The sequence below is a fragment of the Pantherophis guttatus genome, chromosome 5, assembly GCF_059756535.1.
Source record: "Pantherophis guttatus breed Tessera chromosome 5, ASM5975653v1, whole genome shotgun sequence".
NCBI lineage: Eukaryota > Metazoa > Chordata > Lepidosauria > Squamata > Colubridae > Pantherophis > Pantherophis guttatus.
The window spans coordinates 27,230,567-27,258,436 of record NC_142067.1 but is presented as its reverse complement, the minus strand read 5'-3'; the positions used below and the strand labels follow the sequence as shown (position 1 = coordinate 27,258,436).

At 37.5% G+C, this 27,870-nt stretch overlaps 1 protein-coding gene across 2 annotated transcripts in view; it reads left to right on the top strand.

The window, feature by feature from the left end:
- Positions 1-27,870, top strand: part of DCLK1 (doublecortin like kinase 1) — a 160,872-nt gene that overhangs the window by 36,073 nt on the left and 96,929 nt on the right. For both annotated transcript variants that reach the window (XM_034411302.3, XM_087894775.1), the window contains exon 4: positions 26,995-27,094. In XM_034411302.3, coding sequence (XP_034267193.1) covers positions 26,995-27,094 — 100 coding nt within the window. The remainder of the gene's footprint in view (positions 1-26,994; positions 27,095-27,870) is intronic.

Genomic DNA, 27,870 nt, shown 5'->3' with positions numbered 1-27,870 from the left:
TTTAATTTTTACCCGTGCACTTTGGAGTGGGTGGGATCATAATTAGGGCTTATTTTGGGAGTAGGGCTTATATTTGACAACATGTAAAAATCAAGCTAGGACTTACTTTCAGGGTAGGTCATATTTTCGGAGAAACAGAGTACATTTAAACAGTACAAACTTTCCTAATGCCATGATTCTCAAGTGAACTGTATTTGCTCTTATAGTTATGGTGGTGGTTCTTTCAAAATTGGTAATGCTGAAAAAATATAACTGATCCAAAACTATTAAGAAAACTGGGCTCTGTTCCATTGGCTCAATTCCAACAGCCTTTTGATCAAACTGAATGTCTTAAATTTATTTTAATATTGATTTGCAGTTATGCCTAGAAACTTCATTTGGAGTTTATATTTCATTTGGTTGCTTAAAAATGTACAGCTGTAGAATATGATTCCAATAAGATTAGGCCATTAGTCAAAAATATTCTTCCAAGTAAAAATCATAGTGGTAAGATAGCAATTTTTAACTTGCTATTTTTAACTTTAAAGAAGCGTGGGTTACCTTACTATCTAAGTAATAAATAGGCCAACAATTTTATTTCTAACAATCAACACCACTATGCACCAGGGGTGAAATCCAGCAAGTTTTGACAGGTTCTGGAGAACCGGTAGCGGAAATTTTGAGTAGTTTGGAGAACCAGCAAATACCACCTCTGGCTGGCCACAGAGTGGGGTGCGAATGGAAATTCTGCAATATCCTTCCCCCAGGAGTGGGGAGGGAATGGGGAGTTTGCAGTATCCTTCCCCTGGAGTGGGGTGGGAATGGAGATTTTGCAGTATCCTTCCCCTGCCACACCCATCAAACCACGCCCATCAAGCCATGCCCACAGAACCAGTAGTAAAAAAATTTGGATTTCATCACTGCTATGCACCCTCCATATATAAGCAACCAGCCCAAGCTCCACCGCATTATGCTGTGCCTCGCTAGTTCCTTACACACCCTGCCACAGCTAACGCAAACTTTGATGTGCTTGTACACCATTCACCCATGCACACCCTGAACCAGCTATTATCTGCATTTCCACTGTGCTTGCCTTCATGCACCCTTACCCATGCTTCAGTGGCCACCCCATGTCCTGTCATGCTTGTGCCATGCCTCACTAGCCCCTCATGCAGCCAGTAGCCACTTACCTGCCCACTGGACTGCTTGCAAGCTACCTGGGACTTGCAACTTTCTACCAGTTTCCGTTGCTAGTTGGAAGCCAGCAGGAAATTATAGGAAGTTATAACACTCACTAAATCGGGGGTGTCAAACTCATGGCCCATGGGCTGGATGCGTCAATGCTGGCCACCCCCACCCCCGGTTTAGCGAAAGGGAGAAGTCATGATACATCACATGACGACAACATGACGCCGCGAGTTTGACACCCCTGCACTAAGTGATCTGGTTACACAATGTTGCGCTTTACAATTTTATCCTTCGTACCAGAAATTCTGATCCCAATTACTGTCATTAACTAAGAGCTAACTCTTCCTACTGATACGAATTTTATCTTTCCAAATGAATGAAAATAATCCAGTGCCAGAAGTGATGCTTTGCATACCAATATTCACATCTCCGTGTTGAGCATTGGCATTTTCGGCTTAAACATAAAGGATTAGACTTTTGCCTGAGGCACTGGAGTTACCAGCAGTCCAAATAGACAATACTTAGTTATGTTTAATTACTGATATGAGGCAAGTTAGAATTTTAAACCAAAATTAATGCTCCAGTTATTAGTTCATTAGCAAATTTGTCTTCATACATATAATTTTTATTGAAGTATTTCAATATGCTTACTAAATAAAATGAAGTCTTCTAGAAATGATTTAAGCAATATTACTCAGAAGAAGAAGAAGAAGATACATTTCCATGAATTCTTCCCTATTCCTGAATATTTCTATTCACTTTATTTAATTGTCAACACAGCCATTATCTTTAGTTTGGTTTTTGATCTTTGTGAATGGACAGAAGAAAATCAATATAACTCAAAATTGCCATTAAGAATGTCTAATCTGTAAACAGACGTGTTTTGTGTTATGGAAAAAAAAAACTAGGTGAATTGATGAAGTGCTGCACTGGATTTCCCAATATATAAGTTCAAACAACATGACAGAAAAATGTAGGTGTTTCCCTAAATCCATTTTCATGAAAAATGAGGTAAGTTCAACTGTTGCTATAATTACAGTTTTAATTCACAAATATATTCTTTCAGATGATGAAATGGCAAGTAGTTCTCACAAAATTAATAGCTGATTTTTATGAGCTCATCTGTATTGAGAAGAGACTTAGTTCTATAAAAAGCAATTTTTCCCTTCTGTGTAAACAGTTCCCTAATTAAAGGTTTTAATTATGCAGATTCAGAGAGATTTGAATTGAAACAGGGCTTGCATTTTAACTAGTTTTAAAAAATTACCAGCAGGCTTGAATATACTGATGAATCAGAAGGAACACTAAATGGAGATGGATTTGATCAATTTCAGATTAAGATACCTGTCAAAAAGCAATGTTACAAAGAGCAGCTTTTTACTTACAATGGTAAATGGTGGTTTAGTCTAAAATGGTTGACTAGGTTAATATCTCTTCAAACTCACTCCAAAGTTTGTGCTCACTAATAAAAAACTCTAGATTAAAATTCAGAGCAAGTGAATTAATTTGTAACCTTAGCAGCGCATTTACTAAGTATGTCTCAAATATAAATTTTAAAGCATGTAAATGTTAATAGAAAAGTAGTCTCTGATCTATTTTGAGGGTATGTTGGTATCTAGTTAAATCAAATTGCTTATCACCAACATATGGTCAGGCACAATACAAGATCCAGTAGTGGGGTTGTTGCCTATATCCGCATGCATAATCGTATGGATAACATGATCAAAAATAAATGAGACTTTGGATAAAATAAAATATTGTAATTTAATAGATGGTGTACAGATAAATACCCAGGTGGTACAACAGTCAGCAACATGGGAGAATATTTTTGAGTCCTTTTCTGAAAGAAGGAGTGGTAAATAAAACTCATTCCTTGCCTGAAAATTTATCCAAGGATGGATAATGAAGTTCTATGTAGAATCATTGTAGTCAGACAGCAAAGAAGCGTATGGCTTAAAATTACTGAGCCATTACTACATATTCAGAGAGACACAGGGGTACCTGTTGATATATATTTTGAATGTATTCATTCTTTTACCCTTGCTTTTCCTGCTAAACAATTAACAAATTATTCTTCTATTATTCTTCTCTTCCTTACTAGTGTCTATCTCTTCCCACTTATTACTATAACCATGTTGCTTGTATCTTTCAATTTATATTGCTTTTACTTTTTTCCTAGTACAATTTGATACCTTATTAGTAACCTTGACTATCACTAAGTGTTGTATCTTTTTATTCTTGAAGAATGTCTTTTATTCTCCTTACGTACACTGAGAGCAAATACACCAAAGACAAATTCCTTGTGTGTTCAATCACACTTGGCCAATAAAAAATTCTCCTCTAAATGTTCAAATGCTTCACACCTCTTTCTCCAAATGTATCTTGTGTATATGTAGCTGTAACTGAATATTTCAATAATTGTTAGGTCAGTCCTAAGCACTTTGTTCTAAAACATTTCAGGTTTATTAAGGGTTTTCTTTTGCATACTTTTGTGGTGAGGTTGGAGAAATGGTTTTCTTTTGACAGCTCTTCCATTCTTATCATTATCAAATAAGCAATGTGATATTGTGGACAGTTACTCTGTGCTTTTTAGGAGATCGTTTGTGGGGATTTGTGGTTTTTGTTTTGCAAACCTGACCAGTCTTCAAGCAGTTCTGGGAGAGGATTTCCTCTCTGGTCCTCCAGAGTTTGCCTTGATCTTAACAGTTCTATGTAATGTCCATGTTAACCATACTTTTCACAATTGGAATGGCTTAGCTGGAAGCATTTAGAGATTTTTAAAACAATCTTCTCCTGCTTTGTCAGGCTGAATAATCTTCATTTTCAAATGCTCAGACAGAATTTTGAAGAGCAGCCCAACCCAAGTGAGATCACAAGTGAACAATTCTTGCTGCTCTTGCTTTTACCAGTATTTTAATAATTCATTGCTGTCAATGCCAATTTGCTTGTTGCAAATCTCATGAAGCATATTTCCCCAAGCATATTGACAGTTTCCCCTTTTTAGGTCAGAGTAAGCTTGAGTCCACATAAGCTTTTTTGACACTGGCTGAAAAACCAGATGGCCAAACATATATTGTAAGTTGTTAAGTTTGTCTGACGTTCTTATAAAGGTAACTGAGCACAGGTGAAGCTGATCTAGTTCTTCTCAAGGGCAAATGACAGAAAATAAATATAAAAGAACATCATGTATTAGCTAAGTTTCTATATAATTCAGTAGTAAGTATCTAATATAAAAGTTATATAGTGTTTGGTTGATAATCGATAAGGTTTTTTTATATGCAAAGTTAAACACTTAGTTTTAACTTTCAAAGCTTTAAATGGTGCATAGCTTTACCAAGTCTTGTGGTATTACTTGTTTCATTACAAGCTTTTCCAGCTTCTAAACATTTGCAGGAGAGGCCTTTATGAAGGCAACCTCATTTGCAAATATACGGCAATCCATTAATTTGTGTCTTTCCAATCTGTGGAATGTTCTCCTTTGAGAGATAAAATTGTTTGGTGTACATTCAAGTTTTTGGAAAGGATTTAGAAAACATTACTTTACTTATATCTTACACATGGTCAATACTCTCTCTTTCTCTCCCCCCCCCTTTGTGTTTGTGTGTGTGTATGTATAAAAAGCCAAGATGTTGGAAGTGGAATCAACAGTGCAAATATCCTTTGCATGTCTATGAGATAAATTCATCCTTCTCATGTTTTACATAACCAGATTTAATGTGTCTGCTCCCAGCAGCTATTTATAAAATAAAAATGTCCTCATTCATGTACTTGGGAAAATATGTGTCCCTATTCATGCAGTTAGAGTCAGCTAAGTGTAGTGGTTAAGACACAAGTTAAAAACCAGGAGACTGTGAGCCTATTCCTGCCTCAGGTACAAGCCAGATTGGTGACTGGAGTCACTCTCTCTCTCAGCCCTAAGAAAGAGATAACGGTAAACCACTTCTGAAATCTTGCCAAGAAGCTGCAGGAACTGCAAGGAGTATCCAGGTAGTCATCAGATATCAACAATGACTAGAAGGAGGAGAAAAAACAACCATCTCCTAAACAGGTCTGTCTGTCTATCATCTATCTAACTAACCTTCAACGCAAGCAGCACTAAACCCAATCTTCAACCACTTCTGGGGCAATAGCTGTCTTCTACAAATAATTTCAGTGTATCAAGAATAGTTAGAAGGATTTCTTCCCTGAAAATCAGTGTTTAAAGGAACTCTTGGATTTTGTCGTTTCCTTATTTATTCAAGAGTATGAAACTTCAGAAAAAGAAATATATGAACATTAGGGTAATTCTTCTGGAGTAAGCTAAGCTTGACTTCATCCATTTTTTTACACTAGCCAACTAGGTGCCTCTGGATGTTTAACTTTAGTTCCATAACTGGTATGATTCAGAACTAATAGTTCTTGCTAGAACTGTATTCTATGAATTTATCTAACCCCTTTTAGAGCCATCCAATATAACCTCTGATCCTAGTGCTTTGAGAGAGGGATAGAAATTTCTCCCTATTCACTTTCTGTCAGTCCTAGAGGTAGTTCAGACAAGAAGCATGCCAAGATGAACTATTTTTACTTTAACAGAATCTTGCAAGTCTGAAAGTATATTTCTTCCCCCATTGCCTTCACAAGCCAAGAAGCTAGGGAGGGTCCCTCCTGACATGTTTGCCATGCCCACATTCTTGCTGTGGGCTAAGCTGCCTCTTATTTGACCCTTGCTCTGACTGTGGTTCATCCCCCATATCTCAAGATCACTCCCATATACCATTACATTTCCTCCATGTCATGCTTGATGATGTCTCTGATGACTTGCCTTTTTTTTAAAGCTAAAGTTTACCAAACATTTTCTCATAAGGAAAGCAGAACCACACTTCTGGGGCCTCCGTTTGAAGTTGCCATCAGTTATGGCTTTTGAGGAAAGGGGAAGAATGCATCCGTATGCTGAATGAAGCTTGGAGACATTCCTTCTTATTATAAGAAATGTGAATTGGATATGTACAAATTGGCAAATTATATAGCTTATATATAAATGTCTTAACACAGCCCTTAATAGTAATATATAGTAGCTTCATTGTCACTACTGCATAGATAATTGAGACAAGGTTGAATTTCTCTAAGAAGGACTGCAGCTCCTCAGCCTGTTACTGAAAACTTTCCTGGCCACTGCCACTCTCTGAGTTTGCAGTATTTTTTTTTTCAGCAGTTGTTGGCTTGGGATAAAAACAACTTTTGTTGATTTTGAGTAACCATCTTTTTCCCCCTTCTGCTTACACTTAGGTTTGCTTGTAGTTAGTTCTTGTGCCCAGAATCTTAAGATTGGGGCTAAAAGTGCACCAATGAATGAATGTTGGTGACTCAGACTGTAAGGATTCTAACATTGTTTTAAATGCTGGCATAGGGGAAACTTCTTTTGAAAGCTATTATTGAAAGATAGAAGCATGAAATACATGTAAAATGGATTTATGGGTATATGTGCCCAGCCAGCAGTAACTAAAACATCTTTTTCACATGTGCGAAGAAAAGATGTTGTGACAAATGGCATCTATCTCAATGGGTCCCATTGTGTCTTTCTCCTTTGATTCTTCTCCTTGGCTGAGGAGTCCTGAAGTTTAGCTTCAGGAGGGATCTAGCCAAACTGTACTGTTGATTTTAGTTTAGTTTAGTTTATTGTCATTGCACCTCATACAACGAAATTAAATGCCATCTTCAGTATATATAACTATAAAAATAAAACACAAACATACATCCTTCACATTCTATACAATTGAATTGATTTTTTTTAAGCATAACTGAGATTCCGTAGTCCTTCATTGATCAAAAGAGCTTATTAGTTACTGTCAATACAAAAAAAAATGTGATTGTGACTTAAATAATTTCCTTTGAATATTTCATTTTATTCCTGCAAAATACTGCAAAAGCCCAAAAGTCTAATTAAAAAAAAATCATGTCAACAAATGTCTTAATTATTGGTATAGTGACTATTTTTTTTCTTTTTCTTAGATGGAGAGTGCAAATTTATAGTGGTGCTGTAATGTAATTGATGCAACGATTACCTCCCCTTTGTGTGCTCATTTGATCCTATGATTTTAAAATGTATTTGTGTGCCTGTGTGTAATGGGTGACCCTCCTTTTCTTTTTTTACAGTCACCCTGCAGATATTCCTGAGACAGCTGCATATACAAGCTATGCCAACTGAATTTATTTTCATAATGAAAATTCATTTCTAATTAGAGTGTCCTGCAAGTTGCTCTGATTCACTGCAGGGGCTAACAATAAACCATAAAACCATTTGTACTGACTCAAATTAACCATATTATGGCTGATTGTGACTTGTGAGCCAAGTGCCTGAGATTTACCACTGAGATGTCAGTTATGCAGTTTCCAAAGTTATTTCCTTTTGCTGTCTACATTCTTCTTTTTACACCTGTCCTTTCTGCTAAATAGTTTTTGTACCAGCTGTTGTTTGAGTCACAACAATTTCTGCAAATGTAAAAACCCTCGCTGATTGCACTGAGTAACTTGTTTCGTTTATAGTATGGAAAGGAGACAGCTGGTTAAAAGTACTTATTTCCACATTGGCTGTTTAGTGTAACTAGTTATAGTGGATATAATCCAAGAATTCAAGAATTTATCAATGATTCAAGAATCATTAGCACCTTCTAATTTTGCAGAACAAATAAAAGTAACAGTATGATAATTCCTGGAATTTTCTTGGAGTCAACGCTTTTAAACATGTATACTTGTATGATGCATACAACATACAACGTAACCCTAGCCTGGACTGGAACCAACAGGGATAAATAAATATCTCTTAACTTCTTACCCTAAGATGCTGATCCAAATTGGGTCCCTTGCCCTTATGTTTCAATATAATCATACCATCAAAGGGACACCTTTCCGCCTTTCCTGCAGTAGCCATAGGAGGCAGAGATGTTTATTGCTGTTTGTAATATGGTGTGTGCACTTGTGTTTTTCTGTTCTGTCCATATATTGTGCCTGCATGTAGATTCTGTTCTGCGTATGTGTACGTGTGTTTTCTGCTTGTGCACATTTCTACTCTCACAAGCTGTTTCTGCATGTGTAAGGTGTTGGTATACATATTTTTCAGTGTACGCATTTCCTCTATATGTGCATTTCTGTTCTCCCTCATGTTGTGCTTTGGGTAGATGAATATAAATGTGTGTACCGAGTGGGCTACATATGCAAAGTATGTGGAGTGCAGCTTCTAACATTCCTGGAAAAGTGGTTGTAGGCTCCCCATATTTTCCAGGTCAGAGGTAGTGAGGCACAGGTATCGATACTCTTGTGGTTTTGCACCATGGAATAGCCTCTCTCCAGAAATTTGATGCTGCAATCTGATCTTCTTTCTGACAGTTTTTAGAAACTCAATTATTTTGGAGACCGTTTGGAAGATGAAATTGTTGTTGGTTTTTAGAGGAGATTTGGTTATAGTCTTTATTACTTCTATAATTTATGTTGGATATTTAATTGTGAACTGCCAAGGTTGTCTGATTGAGGCACAAACCAAACCAAACCAAACCAAATCAAATCAGTACATCTATTTTTATCTCTGATTAGCAGCTCTGTCTAATGATTGTGATCAAATAGAGCAGTCAGCCGGCCTAAAGAAAATAAAATACATAAATCAAAAGGCCTAAGAACTATGGTTTGTGTTTATTTCTTTTAACATCTAAAATATTTCTAAGTTTCATGTTCAAAACCTCTCATCTTTAAATGAGAGTGACTTTTATTCTGCACTGTGTTTTGACTACATTATGCCTGTTTTCATCAGACAAAAATTAATCTTGGAGCAAGATAATTGTCAACTACTATGAAGCTAAATTACTCTTGTCCTAAACTAGATGAGAAATCTTTTCTGGAAGAAATGAGTGGGAAGAACACCTGCCATTGTCGAAGGCAATTGGTTCCTACTGTCAGACTGACAACGAGGCAGTGTGGGAAGGATGGGGTAGAAGTTGCTATATATAAACTAGTGATAAACGCTGGTCTTGACAGTCTAAGAAAATTCACTATTGTAAGCCAGCAAGCTGCAGGTCCTCTTTTTCTGCACTTCTGGTGAACTGATAGCAAGTAGTAGAAAGTGACCATCAAGTGTGATTGTTGGTTCCACGTCTCACAGGAGAGACAGTTCTAAATAAAATGATAATATATTAGCACTGTGAGCTTCTTCATAGTTTTATATGTTTATAACATACCATTGATTTATGTACTGCAAGTGACAAGGAATTCCTAATGTCAAGGAAATGATGTGTAATATAATTTATCATTACACTTACACACAGTTCTGAATGATATTGCAGGGATTTTAATCAGGAATGCATAAATTATGATCGGTTAGAGACTTTTCTGTGAAATATTCACTCTGGCCAGGCTTAGCATAATCTGAATGAATAGAATAGAATAGAATAGAATAGAATAGAATAGAATAGAATAGAATAGAATAGAATAGAATAGAATAGAATAGAATAGAATAGAATAGAATAGAATAGAATAGAATAGAATAGAATAGAACAGAACAGAACAGAACAGAACAGAATTCTTTATTGGCCAAGTGTGATTGGACACACAAGGAATTTGTCTTTGGTGCATATGCTCTCAGTGTACATAAAAAGACAAAATACATTCATCAAGAATCATAAGGTACAACACTTAATGATAGTCATAGGGTACAAATAAGCAATCAAATCATACTAGGAAACAATATAAATCGTAAGGATACAAGCAACAAAGTTACAGTCATGTAGTCATAAGTGGAAGGAGATGGGTGATAGGAATGATGAGAAGATTACTGGTAATAGTAATGCAGACTTAGTGAATAGTTTGATAGTGTTGAGGGAATTATTTGTTTAGCAGAGTGATGGCGTTTGGGAAAAAACTGTCCTTGTGTCTAGTTGTTTTTGTGCCCAGTGCCCTATAGTATCATTTTGAGGGCAGAAGTTGAAACAATTTATGTCCAGGATGTGAGGGGTCTGTAAATATTTTCAGAGTCCTCTTTTTTACTCGTGCAGAACAGGTCCTCAATGGAAGACAGGTTGGTGGTAATTGTTTTTTCTGCAGTTATAATTATCCTCTGAAGTCTGTGTCTGTCTTGTTGGGTCAAACCAGACAGTTATAGAGGTGCAGTTGACAGACTCAATAATTCCTGTGTAGAACTATTAGCAGCTCCTTGGGCAGTTTGAGCTTCCTGAGTTCATTTTTCATAATTCAATTGCATTGAATTAACAATTACATTATGCTCCTATAGAGGAGGAGTGGCAGAACATGGGGGTGGAATTAAAAGAGAGATCAGCCTTAAATTCCCTATGTAACCACAAGTTGGACCAATTTCCCTTATATTCCATAACTCCAAGCAACTGCTTATTGTAGTTGAGAAGATACTTACTATGCATAAGCTTTTTAGCGATAAATCAGTTTAATTAAACCCTCACCTGTGGACTTGGTCTTTTGTGCCTGACAGCTCCTTTTATTAGTAGAATCTTGCAGATGCTCTGCATTTCTGGCTATAGTGTCAGCATAGCATAGATTATTGATGTATCTGTCTACAGTTATAAAATCATGCTCATCTTCTTCAGTCAGTTTCCCTTAATATATATATTCAGCATGGAGGTTAAATATACATTCTTGCCTCACTCCTATGCCAACCTGGAGCCAGTCAGTTTCACCATGGCTGTGACTTCCTGACATATATAGTGGGGAAATATAAAAAATATAATGTTATGGGATTCTCCTATTATATAATCTATTTAATTATATGTTATCTATCTGATGATGCCCATTTGTATAGTCTGTATTTATATTGCTTGAAGAAGATAGTGGCAATAAGCAGTTTTCTTTGCAGTGCTGCCGGTAGCAAGTGATAGTTCCAGTGATACCAGATTTCTCCATTTCTCCAACTTTTTCATTCCAATTGCACATCATTGTTGATGTTGCATTTAACATCTCTTGCCACCATCTGCTGTAGCTTTAGCATCTTCCTTATTTATGCATTATGTCAATGGCTCCCAACCTTTTGGGCACCAGGGACCAGTTCCATGTACAAAGGTTTTTCTGCAGACCAGAGGGGTGTGGTTTTGTGTGCTGCCTGCATCCCACAGATGGGACTTCACTTGTTTGCACAGTCTGGGTTCTGGCATGCTGCACACCACTGCTGATTCACGGGCCGAGGTTTAGGGACCCCTGCTTATGTAATAGATACAGTCCTGTCTTTTTGCTGGTTATTTGCATAAACATACTTAGCAATATCCTATTTCAACATAATTTCTGCTTTCTTTTTTTCATATAAATGCATGTCCTGACTCGTATATCATATAATCTAAATTAAAATACGCCCTTTCAATCTATTGAAATTCATTTATTTTGGCAACGATTCAATATAGTAGATTTCATTTTTTTTTCCTTCAAAAATATCCCATTTCATATTCCGACTGTGTGTCCTTGTAAACTAAGGACTTACTTTTTCAATGGAAATCTCAGTGAGAAGATTTCTTTGTGGATCCATCATTTTCATCATTTCTAGATGTAATTTCTTCTCCTATCCTAAATCCTCACACAATCCACTCATCTGTCACACCAGCAGGTAAATTATGTTCTTTTGGCTGTCTCGTTCCATGGATCAAACCTCATGCCGATCAGCCTGCTTGGCATTCTAGTGTTGTATTAGTTGTTATCCATCATCAGCTTAATCATGTTAAGCCTGTAAATTTGCCTTTCTTGCAATCAAGAGAGCACCAGTATTCAGCATTTGCCAGAATATGGCTAATTATTTTTGGCTGCAGTGCAAAATACATTCATGAATGGGTTCTTAATTTTAAATGTTGCTCAGTGTCTTTGAATGAGCTCTAATAAGAGAAACCCACAAAATTCAAAGACCTGTCAAAGTGATATTCTGGCAATCTGGCTTTGCATTAGTGAGAGAGCTGACAAAATTTGTGATAGGAAGCTGTTATGAGTCCCTTGGTGAACAGTATTCTGCAAGGATTTTGCTGAGTGCTATCAGCCACACTTGGTTGACTTTTCCCCTCTCTGTGCACTTAACTGCAGTTGGATCTTCCATTTAATGATGGAGAGAGAAAATGGCAATCTATGAAAATCCTCACTGCTGACATTCTGTTTGCAGCATCAATATTCTATTGCATTTCCTGTGAAATAGATTCTAAACATCAATAGCAATGTTCCCTTTTCCCCATAGTGAAAATTAATTGGTAATGTACATATCTTCTGTTTCTTCTTTCAACCTCTCAAAGCTTTCAGTTGTTCACTCTGGCAAAACTAGTTGCTTTTTATATGCTTTCCCACCAGAACATTCTTCTTTTAAGAAAGTTTTTATATTTTTATTTTTTTAATTTTTATTTATTTTTATATGCCGCCCTTCTCCAGAGACTCAGGGTGGCTTACAATGTGTTAAGCAATAGCCTTCATACTTTTGTATATTTTATACGAAGTCAGCTTATTGCCCCCACAAACCGGGTCCTCATTTTACCCACCTTAGAAAGGATGGAAGGCTGAGTCGACCTTGAGCCTGGTGAGAATTGAACTTGCAGTAATTGCAGGCAGCTGGATGTTAAATGCTGCCTTAGTAGGAGGCATTAGCCTCCTACGCCACTATTTTTAAAAAATATACTATTTTTTAAACAGTAAATTCAATGAAATAAATTTAAGAATTGTGACATTCCAATAAAAAGCTAAGAAGTTATTTTCTTGGTAAAATACACCAATAATTTGCCTCTTTTCAGAGGATTTTCTCAACTTTATCCTACAACCACATGATTTCACATGGTGGTTTCTTATCTGAATACTAACCTGGACTAATCTGGTTTTGTTTTGTTGTTTTGTTTTGTGATCAGCCAAGTCAGTAAGTGCCACCATGTGTATGTAATTGAAATATTTTTGACATCTTTTTTCTGAAGCTATGGATCTGATCTAGTCCATTTTCAAACTTGAGTTTTCTTTTGCCACATTATTCCTCACACTAAATTTGGTTTGACATTCTCTTTTTGAAGAGTTACTGTCCTTATGTCTAATGTTTGATTGGTTTGGAATAAAAACAATGCCCAAGAAGGAATTAAGTTCCAATAGAAGAGAATATACCGTATTTTTCGGAGTATAAAATGCACCAGACTATTAGAGGCACCTACCTTTTTTGGTGAGGAAAACAAGAAAAAGAAATCTGCCTCTGCCCCCCAGCAATTTCGCCTTGTTGCAGCAAACAGCCTGCTTTACTTTCATTTTCATTTTCAGCAAAGCTTGATTAGCACAAGAAAAAAAAAATCTGCTCCAACAATTTACCTCCTTGCTGCAAGCAGCAGAGGCCTGTGCAAAACAGCTGAGAGCAAAACAGCTGAGAGTCGGGAGGCCGATCCAATCAATTTGTGATAATTAGGCTGTGCTGAAGCTGAAAAAAGAGCTGTTTTTTCTTGCTGATTACTACAAGAAGGTAACTGCTGGGAGGCAGAGACCAAAGGGTGGGGGCCAGTGGGTAGGCGGGGCTACATTCGGTGTATAAGACACACCTAAATTTTCACCCCCTTTCAGGGGGGAAAAAGGTGCATTTTATACTCCCAAAAATACGGTATGTAGTTCAGATTTTAACTGCAGCATCTTTGGTGCTCTTGACTTTGTTATTTGTTTGTAGATATATTGTTAAACAACTAGGTAACCTCAACAGTGGAAGTGATTGTGGGGTTTGTCCCCTCTTTATGTATAATAACTTGCACTGCTGTTTTGGTGAGTGAGTGGTTTTCTCCTTGGTAGTTCCTTGATTAAGGTATGGATTTCTGCTTGATTGTTTGCCTTGTGTTGATCCCTGCTTATCTGGGCTGCTGGAGAGGATATATTCAGTTTGGAATTTGATCCTGACAGGCCCAAGATTGACTTAGCCTTCCATCCTTCTGAGGTAGGTAAAATGAGGACATAGATGGTTGGAGGCAATATGCTGACATTGTAAATCACAGTTAGGGTTATAAAGTGTGTTACAAAGTTAAATAAGGCAGTTGCTTAAAACATTTTTAGCCTCACTGTATGATTGACAACATGCACCAAGATTACCATTAATCCATTAAGCTACTACTAAACTCATTAGATTTGTTAAAAAGTGACAAAAATGTTAGGTCAGACTAATCTTCAAGAAATAAAATCACTGTCTCCTTAGGAGCCAAAGCTGAAAAGGAAATCAGTGCTGTATTCAAAGGAATGTCTGCTTATTTCCATAGCAGAAAAAAAAATTGTGTGTGTGTGTGTGTGTATGCACTTTGCATTTCATTAAACCAACTATGTATAAGATAGATTCGCTTTTAATCAGCAATTTTTTAAAGACATATGGATAATCTTGTTTAAACTGAATGTTGGTGATGAAATTTGAATGACATATCAAGGACCAAAGAACGATTGCAGATGTCTTTCAAAGAATCCATGTTTTATTCTTATGAAGGAATTTTTGGAGAACATTTTAAATTCCTGATATTTTTCTTGGTAATATCAAGGCTTTTTGAGGAATAGTAGCTCTTAGAAGAAGCTATAGTTTAAATCAGGGGTGTCAAATTCATGGCGGCATGTTGTCGTTATGTGATGTATTGCAACTTTCCCCCCCTTTGCTAAACCAGGAGTGGGCGTGGTCAGTATATGATGCATCCGGCTTGCGGGCCGCGAGTTTCACATTCCTGGTTTAAATCCTCATTCAGTTGCACTACAATTACCAGAACTGCTAGTCAACATGGCTGAAGTTACACTAAAACATCTGGATGGGTAGCAACTTAGAGAAACTATTATATACTTGTAAATATGCAGAAATACGAAAATTTTCTTCCCTAGAGATGAGTCTAAATGAGAATCTGTCATTCAAAACTGCAACATTTCTTGTAGCATACATATATTATAATCATGGATTGAGATGTTTTACTCAAACAATTCCTAGATTGAAAAATGATAGCAATAAGACTGAAATATTCCTTTAGCACAGGAGTACATGTATTACTGTAATATTACTGAAAGGGTTGTTCATACATTTAAAAAAAAAAACTCAAAAGCTTGAATCCACTGATAACATACACAGACTTTCACTAGTCCTAATATATGGTATATTAAATTTGAACACCGAATCTCAAAAGAGAAACATAACAAAACTTCATAGGGAGATTCAATCTGCTCTGGATCAGAAATGGAAGCTAAACACTCAGAGTAAAATACAGCTCAGAAATATATTTCTATATTATATCAGCTCCTTAGGCTTTTAAAATGGATCTGATATTAAAAGTGATCTTTAAAACGCTTTTTGGGGCATTGTTCAGCATGTATTATGTGTATTAGTCTTGCCTGAGAAGTGTAAGTTGTTTTTTTTATAAAAAGTGATTACTGTGAATCTAATGAATTTCGTTTTTCCCACATGTGAAGAGATTTTAATCTGCTGTGGTGTTCAGGGTTTTATCCATTTCCTTCCTGCAAATGAATAATAAATGAGTCCTGGCTTGATGGTTAATGGTTCAAGATGAAATCAGAAGCTCACTGTAACATGGATAATATTCATTTGCCATCTCCATGGAAACAACTACTTGTCAAGATACTCTGGGCTGATATTTTAGCAAGAAAATAACCAGTTGCTGAGTCTTCTATATCTGTAAAAAGAAGAGACTTAGGCAATACATGTTATGGATTAATCTGTAAAATAGATGACAAATATTATCCTGTCAATGTGATATTGACTGGAAAGGATCGGAAAAAACTTTCGGGCTGAGAATTTACTTTTAAAGCAAGTCTGAAATTTGATTACAAAAGGCAAGCTCAATTTCTCAGACCCAATTTTGCTAAATTAACTTTTTTTTTAAAAAGTTGATGAAATAGATACGAGGAATCCTGTAGCTAAAATATATTGTACTTTAGCCATGTTGAAATAAACCTTCTATATGACTGATGATGATCAAATGGGATTTGCACATTGCTAATGGCAGGTGGATTGGCAGCTGAACATGAACATGTTCATGAACATGTAGTCCAATCTATCAAGGGCTTCTAATCAACTCCAAAAAACAATAAGTGAGGTTAATTTAGCAGAATCTGGCTTTCTGTATTTAACAACTTTATAAATGATTCAGATAAACCAATAGAAAGAATACTAACTACAAATGTGCACATTATACCAAAATTCATACCTGAACCACTTTGGATGCTGTAGTTGGTACAAATTAAGTTGATGTTGGGTTCCGTTTAGCCAATAACATGTTTACACCACCCAAGGATATGGATTGGACTCTTGGAGAAAAGATGTTATTGTCCCATGCATATGTTTGAAACTTGCCCTTCTTTATTTATATATGTGATGAGTAAATAATCTGTTGAAATCTGTTTTGCAAAAAAAAGATATGACAAACATATGACAAAGCTAATGAGACCTTTTAAACAAAGAATTCTCTAATTCTCACTAAGGCTTCATTTAAATAAATTTTATCAATAGGTGCTAACCAGTGGTGGGATTCAAATTTCTTTACTACCGGTTCTGTGGGCGTGGCTTGGTGGGTGTGGCATGGTTTAGTAGGCATGGCAGGGGTAGGATACTGTAAAATCTTCATTCCCACCCCACTCCAGGGGAAGGTTACTGCAAAATCCCTATTTCCTCCCAATCAGCTGGGACTCGGGAGGCAGAGAATAGATGGGGGCGGGGCCAGTCAGAGGTGGTATTTATTGGTTCTCCAAACTACTCAAAATATCCGCAACCGGTTCTCCAAAACTGGTCAGAACCAGCTCAAACCCACCTCTGGTGCTAACATATCAGCTCCATATATTTCTGGCGGAGATTACTTATTTGATCCATTTCAGTTTGGTTCAACAGTTCAAATTTAGAACTGTTTTTAGGTGTCGTAATGGACAGTATCATTTTGGGATGCCTGGCTACAATGGCAGTTGAGAGAGGAGAAGGAAGGGAGATCGAATTAAATAAAACTAATTCTATAGTGTATTAGCCTACAATGCTATACTTTTCATAAGAGTGTGCTTATTTATTCCCCCGATGTTAAAAATGTACTATGTGCTTTGTATTAACTAAAATATCAAACTCTTCGTGTTTGATAAAATAAAGTTGGAGTCTCACATTATTAATTGGTATTGGAACATAGTTTGAAATGATATGACTAAAAGCACAAGTGCAGTCATTGTTTTCTATATTGGCCTGTGGTTTCTACTTACCTTTTAACTGATTGTTAAATTAGTTCAGAGGCAAGTAGAAAAACTGAAGTGTGCATAATGTATGTGTCAGGGGTGGGTTCCACTTACCTTTACTACTGGTTTGCAGCGGGAGCGTGCGCGCTTCTGCGCATGCCCAGAAGCTTCTGCACATGCGCAGATCACCCATGATGACGTCGTGGTGGGTGGGCGGAGCCTCCCGCCGGTTTTACTACCAGTTCTATAGAACCGGACAGAACACATACACCACTTGTGTATGTGTATGTGCACCCTTGAATACCACACTGTACAAATAACGTCTCTGTCTTGAAATCATTAAAAGCAACTGCTTAATTTTTGGCTAGCTGCTTGGGGGTATATGCACCACCACCCTTCGAATTCTATGCATTGAAAGCAAAATCAAAGTAACGGAAATGGTTTGCGGTAGTGAATATTTGCTGATATTCCGGAATCAATTACTTTTAAAGACATATGCTATTGAAAGATTCTTCCCCATTCTTTCTTTTTTCAAAAAACAATATGGTATATTGAACTATTAATGTTCTTGGAATTTATGTTTTATTTTTATATATGTGAATATTTTAACAAATATTTTAATGAAAGGGCTTCTTATTTATAAGGCATTCAGTTGTGAAATGTATACTGCATACATCTTTGAGTACATATAGTCTGCTAATATTTGGTGGGTTTTTTTAGTTTGCAGTGCCACCTTGTGGGAAAGCAGAATATTACAAAGGACAAAATAGCCTTTAATAACTAAAAAATAATGGCTAAGAAGAAAAATAATGCAGTCGAATAGTATAATAATAGAAGAACTTAAGTATTAGAAATATAGTTTAGTATATTTGAAAATACAGTTATGGCTATGATGAAGCAGAGTATAAGAAAATATATTGACAAAGCTTGAAGAGTGACTGAAATCTGTAAAGCTAATGAAGCATTTATTTACCAGAAAGCAAGTTGGCGAAGTTTCCTATGCTATCATACCAAAACATTATTATCTAATTTTTTTCACTGAAAATTTTCAGGCAAAATCTGTACTTATCATACAGAGCTCCTACTTTTGCATTTTCTGAAGTGTTTAATAATATGGGATGTATGAATGATCTGGTTGTGCTTGTAGAAAAAGTTATCCTGGCATATTGAGAGATTAAATTATTCAGCATTAATGCTTTGGTTTAATGTTTCTGCTACAAGGTTAACAAACATGGGTATCCCTTGGTACCTGAGATGAAACCTTTCCCAAAAGTAGCATATTAAAGGATAGGTTTTCTTTATATTTATTGGGTATTTTCAAATCATTGTTGAGTAATTGTGCAATTATGTTGTTGTTAGTTGCGAAGTCGTGTCTGACCCATTGCGACCCCATGGACAATGTTCCTCCAGGCCTTCCTGTTCTCTACCATCCCCTGGAGTCCATTTAAACTCACGCCTAATGCTTCAGTGACTCCATCCAGCCACCTCATTCTCTGTCTTCCTCCTCTTTTTTTGCCCTCAATCTTTCTCAGCATTAGGCTCTTCTCCAGTGAGTCCTTCCTTCTCATTAGGTGGCCAAAGTATTTGAGTTTCACCTTCAGGATCTGGCCTTCTAAACAGCAGTCAGGTTTGATCTTGTCTAGGACTGACTGGTTTGATCGCCTTGCAGTCCAAATGACTTGCAGGAGTCTTCTCCAGCACCATAGTTCAACTGGGAAAACCATAGCCTTGACTATACACACTTCTGTTGGAAGGGTGATGTCTATCTAGATTTGCCATAGCTTTCCTCTCCAGGAGCAAGCGTCTTTTAATTTCTTGGCTGCAGTCCCCATATGTGGTTATCTTGGAGCCCAGAAAAAAAAATCTGTCACTACCTCCATTTCTTCCCCATCTATTTGCCAGGAATTGAGAGGGCCGGATGCCATGATCTTAGTTTTCTTAATATTGAATTTCAAGCCAACTTTTGCACTCTCCTTCTTCACCCACATCAAGAGGCTCTTTAGTTCCTCTTCGCTTTCTGCCACTAGAGTGGTATCATCTGCATATCTGAGGTTGTTGATATTTCTCCTGGCAATCTTAATTCCAACTTTTGATTCATCTAGCCCCACCTTTCTCATGATGTGCTCTGCATATAAGTGAAATAGGCAGGATGACAGTATACAGCCTTGCCAGACTCCTTTCCCAATTTTGAACCAATCAGTGGTTCCGTGTCCAGTTCTCACTGTTGCTTCTTGACCTGCATATAGGTTTCTCAAGAGACAAATAAGATAATAACTCCCATCTCTTTAAGAACTTGCCACAATTTGTTGTGATCCACACAGTCAAAGGCTTTAGCATAGTCTATGCAACTATAACCTTGTCCAATTTAGGCAGTAAAATTAAAGACACCAAGAGTGATATGCAGCTCTTAATAACTTCAAAGAAATATGATTCTTAGTCCTCGGTATAAGCCTACATTTTCAAAGCATCTGACAAACAAATTGCAAAGTTACTTTAAAATAAATTGCTTTAGACATGTAACATTTAAGCATTAATTGTTCACTATTCTGAGTTTCTGGAGTAAACTGAACCTGAAAAAAATAATAACTTAAAAGGGTAATATAGCAGTTAAACTTCTGTTTTTAAACTGAAGGAGCTAAGAATACTGTTTCCAAGCACAGTCTTAAAGATTGTAGATTAGATACAGATGTATTTGTATTTTGAGTAGATCTATTCTCTTCTAATATTCATAAGTCTCTTGGAAATATAAGATCAATGCATATTTAAAACTGGTCAGCTTTAGGTGATGAAACAGATGAGCCCCCCCATGTAAACTGAATATTAATGTTCTAATTTTGTTATGTGCTATTATATGAATGGAAGTAATTTTATTAACACTTATTGTGGAGAAATATTGATTTGAATAGTTTTAGTTTTTTTAATCAGTTTAGGGATCTGGCCACCAAATGGCAGTCTTGTTCTGCTCTTAAAAGCAAAACTGGCAGAGGATAAAACATGGAAACGGAAGAAAATGTTAATGTCTTCAATTCAGAAACATTAGGCGTGCACAGTCTATAGTGCTCTGTACTGTTATAACAAATGTATTCTAGAACAGATTGTGTTGAAATATCATCTCCTAGCAATGTGGTATTTTGTTCTTCCTTCCATTTTTATAGTTTAGGTGTGTGAAATCTCAGCCACACAGCCATATGTTGATGAATTGCCAGGTTGCCTATTAAATTACAATAAAGTGAGCATTCTTCAGAGCACCAGGCCTGGTTTTAGTTTTTCCATAATGCAGAGGAACTTCATGATGGATATGACCAAATGACTCACTATTGGGAAGAAGTGTTGGTGACCTGTTTGTTAAAGTTTTACAACAATGATTTGCTGTTTCTGTAACAACAGTACGAAGAGCATAAGATAGATTTGTGGGAAGAACCCATGATCTGTTACTTTTGTTAACAGCCCTTTTATTGATCTCATTCTGATTGCAAGCACTTTGTGGAACATCATTGAAGGCAGATGTGTAGTGGAAGGTTTTACTAGATTTTGATCTAGTAAAACCTTCTAGAATTACAAACATCTACCAGAATTATAAAAATATTAAGTGGGAGTTGAGTCCAATAGAGAAACTATTGAAGTCTGAGGTTTTCTTAAAAGTCAACTGAAGCCAACTTAGAAAGATAGAATCGTAGGATTGGGAGGGACCTGGAATTCTTCGAAACCAACCACTGCCCAGGCAAGAATCCCTAGACAGACAAATGACTATCTAATCTTGCTTGAGAACCTCCAGTGATGGACCACTTGCAACTACAGGAGGCAATATATTCATAGCATATGAATCATAGCACACATTGCTATTGTTTTTTGATAAATGACAACAAAATGCCTTAATGCCCAATAAGTTAAAACTTAGTAGTTATCTATGGCAATATATATATAGTAAGGTAAAGGTTCCCCTCGCACATATGTGCTAGTCGTTCCTGACTCTAGGGGGCGGTGCTCATCTCCATTTCAAAGTCGAAGAGCCAGCGCTGTCCGAAGACGTCTCCGTGGTCATGTGGCCGGCATGACTAAACGCCAAAGGTGCACGGAACGCTGTTACCTTCCCACCAAAGGTGGTCCCTATTTTTCTACTTGCATTTTTTACGTGCTTTCGAACTGCTAGGTTGGCAGAAGCTGGGACAAGTAACAGGAGCTTACCCCATTACGCGGCACTAGGGATTTGAACCGCTGAACTGCCGACCTTTCGATTGACAAGCTCAGCATCTTAGCCACTGAGCCACCATGTCCCTAATATATACAGTACTATAGGTCTATACTATACTATAGGTCTATAGTTTATCCTCCATTCATTATATATTTTTTGTTAAGTCAGGATTTTTTTTTCTTTCATTCATTATCTAACTTTCAGAGAGAAAAGCAAGATAAACTCTTAAAATTAACAATTTTAGGCTGAGGGCTAGACTTGTCATGCCAAGGAGCACACACTCCAACAGGTATCTGGGGCCAGACTACATTTCTTCATTACAAGTTACATCATTCATATCAAGAATCCTTCAATTTGAACTTGGTTCCTGGTGATTTCATGAATATGTTCATTTGTTTTACTTTGCAACAATCTACCGGTAGTAATGGTTTGCCATTGCTTTCTTCTGGAATCTTTTTCTAATCTAGACTGGCCAATTACCCAGGAATTCCTTGAAAATCTCCCATCCAAGTGGATGAGAGATACAATTTATGTTCTGAGCCCACATAAGATTGACCAGGTGCTGCTGTTGTGAAACTAATATTATTCTCCTTGTGTTTCAGGTTAACAGTTTCAATTCAGTAGCACTTTTAAAGGGAGCGGGAATGCTTGCTTAAATCTAGAAGTTGTGTAGCCGTAGTAATTCAGGCTGAGGATGTATATTTCAAATTCTGGTGCAGTGGTCTAGAGGAGGCTGTGAGTTTGATCCTAGGTAGAGGCAGATATTTATCTCTCTGGGCACAATGAGGATATATCTGCTGAACAAAACTCCACATTGGTGACAGGAAGGGCATCTGGCCAGGAAACACTAAGGTCCATTCAGTTGCCCAGACTCCACCCCACAAGGGATTATGGGGTCGTAAAAAGAAGATGATGATGTATATTTTAAATTCTGTTTGCAAACATTTTAAAAACTATTTGTAGACTTCATCATCTCTAACATATGGGTAACTAGGGAAGCAATCAAAGTACAAACACTCATGCAAATTTGGGATCACATCGCACTTGCCAGAAGCGCTGAGGTGCTTCAGGGTTGAAAGAATTAGCCAGTGACATCACCATTGCCTGAGGGATGCTCAGTTGGGGGCTCCTTTCATGTTGGTGGCAGGATCTAGAGCAAAGGACACACAACAGCACTTAGCTCTCGAATGCAGGCTTGCTAACCTCCAACCCAGCAACCTAACCATGAAAGCCACAATACTACTTTAATTTGGGATTAGAAACTATTATTTCCCCCTCGTCAACAAGACAGGTGTTGTCCCTACTCACATTTGTGAGGTCCTAGTTGACGTTTTACATTTAAAGTGTTAAACGCATAGCTAGAGATTACTAAATTGTTTATGCAGGATGACTTAATGAAAACCAGAGATAAGAGTCTCTTTCAGGGGTGAAATCCAGCAGGTTCTGGAGAACCGGTAGTGGAAATTTTGAGCAGTTCGGAGAACCAGTAGTGGAAATTTTGAATAGTTCGGAGAATCAGCAAATACCACCTCTGGCTGGCCCCAGAGTGGGGTGGGAATAGAGATTTTGCAATATCCTTCCCCCAGGAGTGAGGAGGGAATGGGATTTTGCAGTATCCTTCCCCTGGAGTGGGGTGGGAATGGAGATTTTGCAGTATCTTTCCCCTGCCACGCCCAACCAAGCCAAGCCCACCATGCCCACCAAGCCACGCCCACAGAACCGGTAGTAAAAAAAATTGGATTTCACCACTGGTCTCTTTCTGGTGAATTAGACTTAGGACTAAATATTAATGCTTATACAAGATTTTACAATAGCATGTGTCAATATAAAAACTATAGTACTGTAGAAGAAATGCCACTATACTATGCCACTATATTAGAGGAATACCTAAGCGATTCCTTGTTCAATCTGAGATTGTTCTTTCCTTGAGACAGGTTTTTTTTTTAATGATAAATTAATGGTATTTATGGTACAATAATTCTTGGTTTAAGTGATTCATCATGATGTTCTATAAATGGAGAGGGAGATTTTAGGAGTAGAAATAACCATATATCCAGCAGAGGAATTATCATATTCTTCTGGATCATGCCCTATACTTTTCCAGGGTAATTGGCAACTTTAAACCTTTTTTTTTTCTTTAAAAAAAAAGAAGAAGTGATACTTGTTATTACCTTCCCAAAATAACAAAGTGGTTATTTACTACGTCAAATGAGATGAATAAAAATGCAGTCACATGAAATACGATTTTGCCATTCGTTTTAAATTAAATTGAGAAATTATTTACAACAAGGAATGAGTACAGCGTAGAATACAAGTGAAAAGCCACCTCTCCTGAACGTCTATTCTCCTTATGCTTTATTATAGCATGTGCATGGAGCATGGACCCTCTCATGAAGTTTCATGGTTTTGCCTGTGCTTGTTTTAGCCAGGAATCTAGTTTAAACTGAGGTTATTGTATAAACTAAACAACAATGTCAGTGTGATTTCTAGGATCCAATGAGATTTAATTGACATCTATTGTAGTTGCTGTATGGTTTCTCAGCTAAGATGGAGCCTCTTACTCATTTACACAGGATTCCTTATAAATCAATCTCAGTTATTCCAACCTTTAAAAACAGGAAGACTTTTGCTTAACTGAAAAAAACTCTTGCAGCTTAATGATGTGAATATCACCATGGAGATTTCTTCTCTCCCCCACCCCCAATTTTTTTTTCTGCAGTTGTTTCTTTTACATGTACATTCCCTGGGTTTTTCCTAAATCCTTGTCTTGTGATTTGGACCATAAATTAAGAAGGGGAAGTTCGATTTATCTGTGGCAAATGCATTTTATAGCTTTTTGTAGCAACACACTAGTGTAATGACTAAATGAAGTGGGGTGTGTGACTAAAAAGACTTTGAGTCAAACACAATAGGGAGGAAATATGTGATCTAGTTAATTTGAAAGAATGAGTCAGTCAGCTGCCTTGGTAATTTTGAGAGATAATATACAACTGATCTCTTTCTGGACATATGGTGCAACTTTAGAAGAATTGTGATGATTACAAGTGCTTTAGGTTTTTTTTAAAAAATTATTTTAATTGTTTAGATTTAAGCTGTTTCACATGAATTCCTTTTGTGAAAAAAAAAATCTGGCTTTCTTTGGTGAAATACATCAAATACCGCAGAGAATGAATTCTGGATATGGAAAACATCCAGCAGATGCTATAGTCTTTCTGCAGGATGATTTCCAGAACAAAATTATGGCTGAATTGAACACCATGTCAGCAAATAAATAGCAAAGGTATATTAATATGGCTAATGATTCCTGTCTGCATCCTTTCCATGTGCAGAGATTTTAAAACATAATTGACAGTCTGCAGAGTATGCATGTATGTATTCCAGCTTTGACATGAAAGTTAAGATGGCTAATAAACAATCTTAACAACCACAAAAAAACAGAATAAATAATATTTTTTAATTCTGCAAGGATATATCTAACACCATCAAACTTCCACACCTGCCTATACCCAGGTCCTTGAGAAGGATTTGATAGTGAATAAAAAAATGCCAAATTCAGTCTGAACATCTGGCTGACTGTATGATGAAACAACTGGGAATAGGTGGTGCCTTATTCCTCTCCATCTGTTGAGGGAGGGTGTTCAGTTCTAACATAAATGGATTCTTTTACCTCTCTTTCAAACAAAGGGTGGTCTCTTTTTGTAAAAGTCCAGTTTACAATGCAGCCCATGATTCCACAACCAATTGCACCCTATTTCGGGTGACCCTGAGGGCACAGATCAGGGGTGGTATTTACTTACCTTCGCTACAGGTTCGCAAATGTGAGCACACGCGTGCGCTTGCATCGGTCACACACGCCACCTCTGTGCATGCGCAGGCCCTTCCGTGCATGCCCAGATGATCAAAAACTTGCATTAATGGGACGTGATGATGTGTGGGTGGGCGGAGCCTCACGCAGCTGCCGCTGCCTGTTAGCCCAAACCGGATAGAACTGGCTGAATACCACCACTGGCATAGATAACCTTTCAAGTGTCGTCAACTGCTCTCAGAGAGTGCTAATGACCAGATGACTGCAAAGAAATACAATCCTTCCATCCCCCCATCCTATCAGAACCTATCCTTCCATCCCCCCCCTCCACCATCAGAACTGATGAAGCTTCTTGAATGAGAAGCGAAACGTTTTCTTCTTCTTCAAGAAAAATCAATCCAGCTACCTTTTGAAGAAAAAAAGTACCTTTGAGATTGTTGACTCATATTCTTTGCAGTTCTTCTAATATTCCAAATGGTATTATCAAGTCAGTATCCACCAACCTTTACCAGTGCATTTGACGTTTATTACCCAATTAAAGAATTTTGCACTCCTCAATTTCATTTAGTTACTTTTAGCTCATTTTTCTAATCTTTTCTTTCCTCACAGCAACTCTACAGTTCCATTTCTTTGTCTCACTATGATCTACTCAAATGTTTTCATTTCCTGTACGTTTACTGTATGTTCAACTTTTGTTTCTTTTTGTTGTTTTCAGTTTTTCTAGAGATACATTGACTTCTTTTGCTGTTCCTCAACCATTTTCCTCCTCATTGGCATGAGTTGAGGCTAGTGAATGACATAATAATCATAACAATGCTGGATGGGGAATTCTGGGTGTTGAAGTCCACACATCTTAAAGCTGCCAAGGCTGACAAAAACCCATTTCACTTTCTTATCTTTATGTACTTAAGAAGATGTGAAGTTGTGTGAAGGAGTTCCAAACTAGGAAGTCCCACACTTTCTCTTACATATCTCCTTCTACTCATATATCCCATTCACAAATATAAAAGGAAACACTGGATATAAGGAATTTCTTCATTTGATCACTTGGATGCTATAATACAATCCCTCCCAACCTTTTGGGCACCAGGAACCGGTTCAGTGGAGAAAGGTTTTTCTGTAGACTGGAGGGGGGTGGCATGATTTTCTGTGGTGCCTGAATCCTGCAGATGGGGCTTCACTTGTTTGCACGGACCAGTTGCCAGCATGCTGCAGACCGGTGCCAGTCCATGGACTGGGCATTGGGGACTCCTGTTATAATACAACTGTGGGTAGAGTTTACAGGCCTTGTAGTTAAGGGTAGGTAATAACCACCTACTAGACTTTGATTTCAGTTAGTGAATAATTGACTTGGCAGGTGCTTAGCAACTCTCATTTTGTTAATTTTACTTTAAAAATATATTCCTTATGAAACAAAATTATAATTATTAGCACTTTGTTGCACTTTGCCTTTGGCTCCAAAAATATTTTTGCGGAATCAATCTGCCTTAAAGCATCTTGTTTATTACTTGGAATTCTGCCGCTTTCTTCATGGAACTTCTACCTTCAGACTTTTCTAATGTAAACAAGGGGAAAGATGACAGAGAAGAGTTTGGAGGTCTTATGCAATACAATATTTTAATGTAATATTTTGTGTATAGCATGTCTTGGCATAATTACGTGATTTTTCATATTGCAGGTGGTGTGCCTTCAGGATTTTTTTGGTGATGATGACATATTTATTGCATGTGGCCCTGAAAAATTTCGTTACCAGGATGACTTCTTGCTAGATGAAAGTGGTAAGGAAATATTATTGTTCATTATAATATAAGATGGTAATTTTATGATACGTTTTGAAGTTCCCAGTTATTTTCTTATGAACGATGATGTAATGTTCTTGGTACTTTCTGCACTTGGCTGCTTGCTTGGAGATGTTTCATTACCCAAGTAGGTAATATCATCAGTGTGAGTGAGTGAGTGGATTTGCTGTCTCTTTATATACAGCAGCTTGCTCTACCAGTTATGATGAGGGTGTGGTTTTCTCCTTGGTGGTTCCTTGATTAGAGTATTGTTTTCTACATGATTGTTTATCCGCTGTTGATACCTGTTTATGTGAGGATTGACTGCTGGAGGGGATGTGTTCTAGTCTAGCAAGCTACTATGTATAAACAGGCAGCAGACCCTATACCAGTGATGGCTAATCTTTTTGCCATCACGTGCCAAAAGCGGGGGGGACTGCGGGGTGGTCACGTGCGTGCCCACACCCATAATTCTATGCACCCTGCCCCCCCATGCATGCGCATGCAACCACCCCGTCTCCCCCCACTTTTGGCATGTGATGTCACGGTGGGCCTGGTAGGCACGTTTTTTGCCCTCCCCAGGCTCCAGAGGCTTTCTAGGAGCCTGGGGAGGGTGAAAACAAGCTTCCCTACCACCACCACTCGGAGGCCCTCCAGAGGCCAGAAACAGCCCATTTGCTGACTTCCGGTGGGCCCAGAAGGCCCGAAAATCAGCTGGCCAGCATGTGTATGCGTGCTGGAGCTCAGCTAGGACAACGCTCGTGTGCCCACCAACA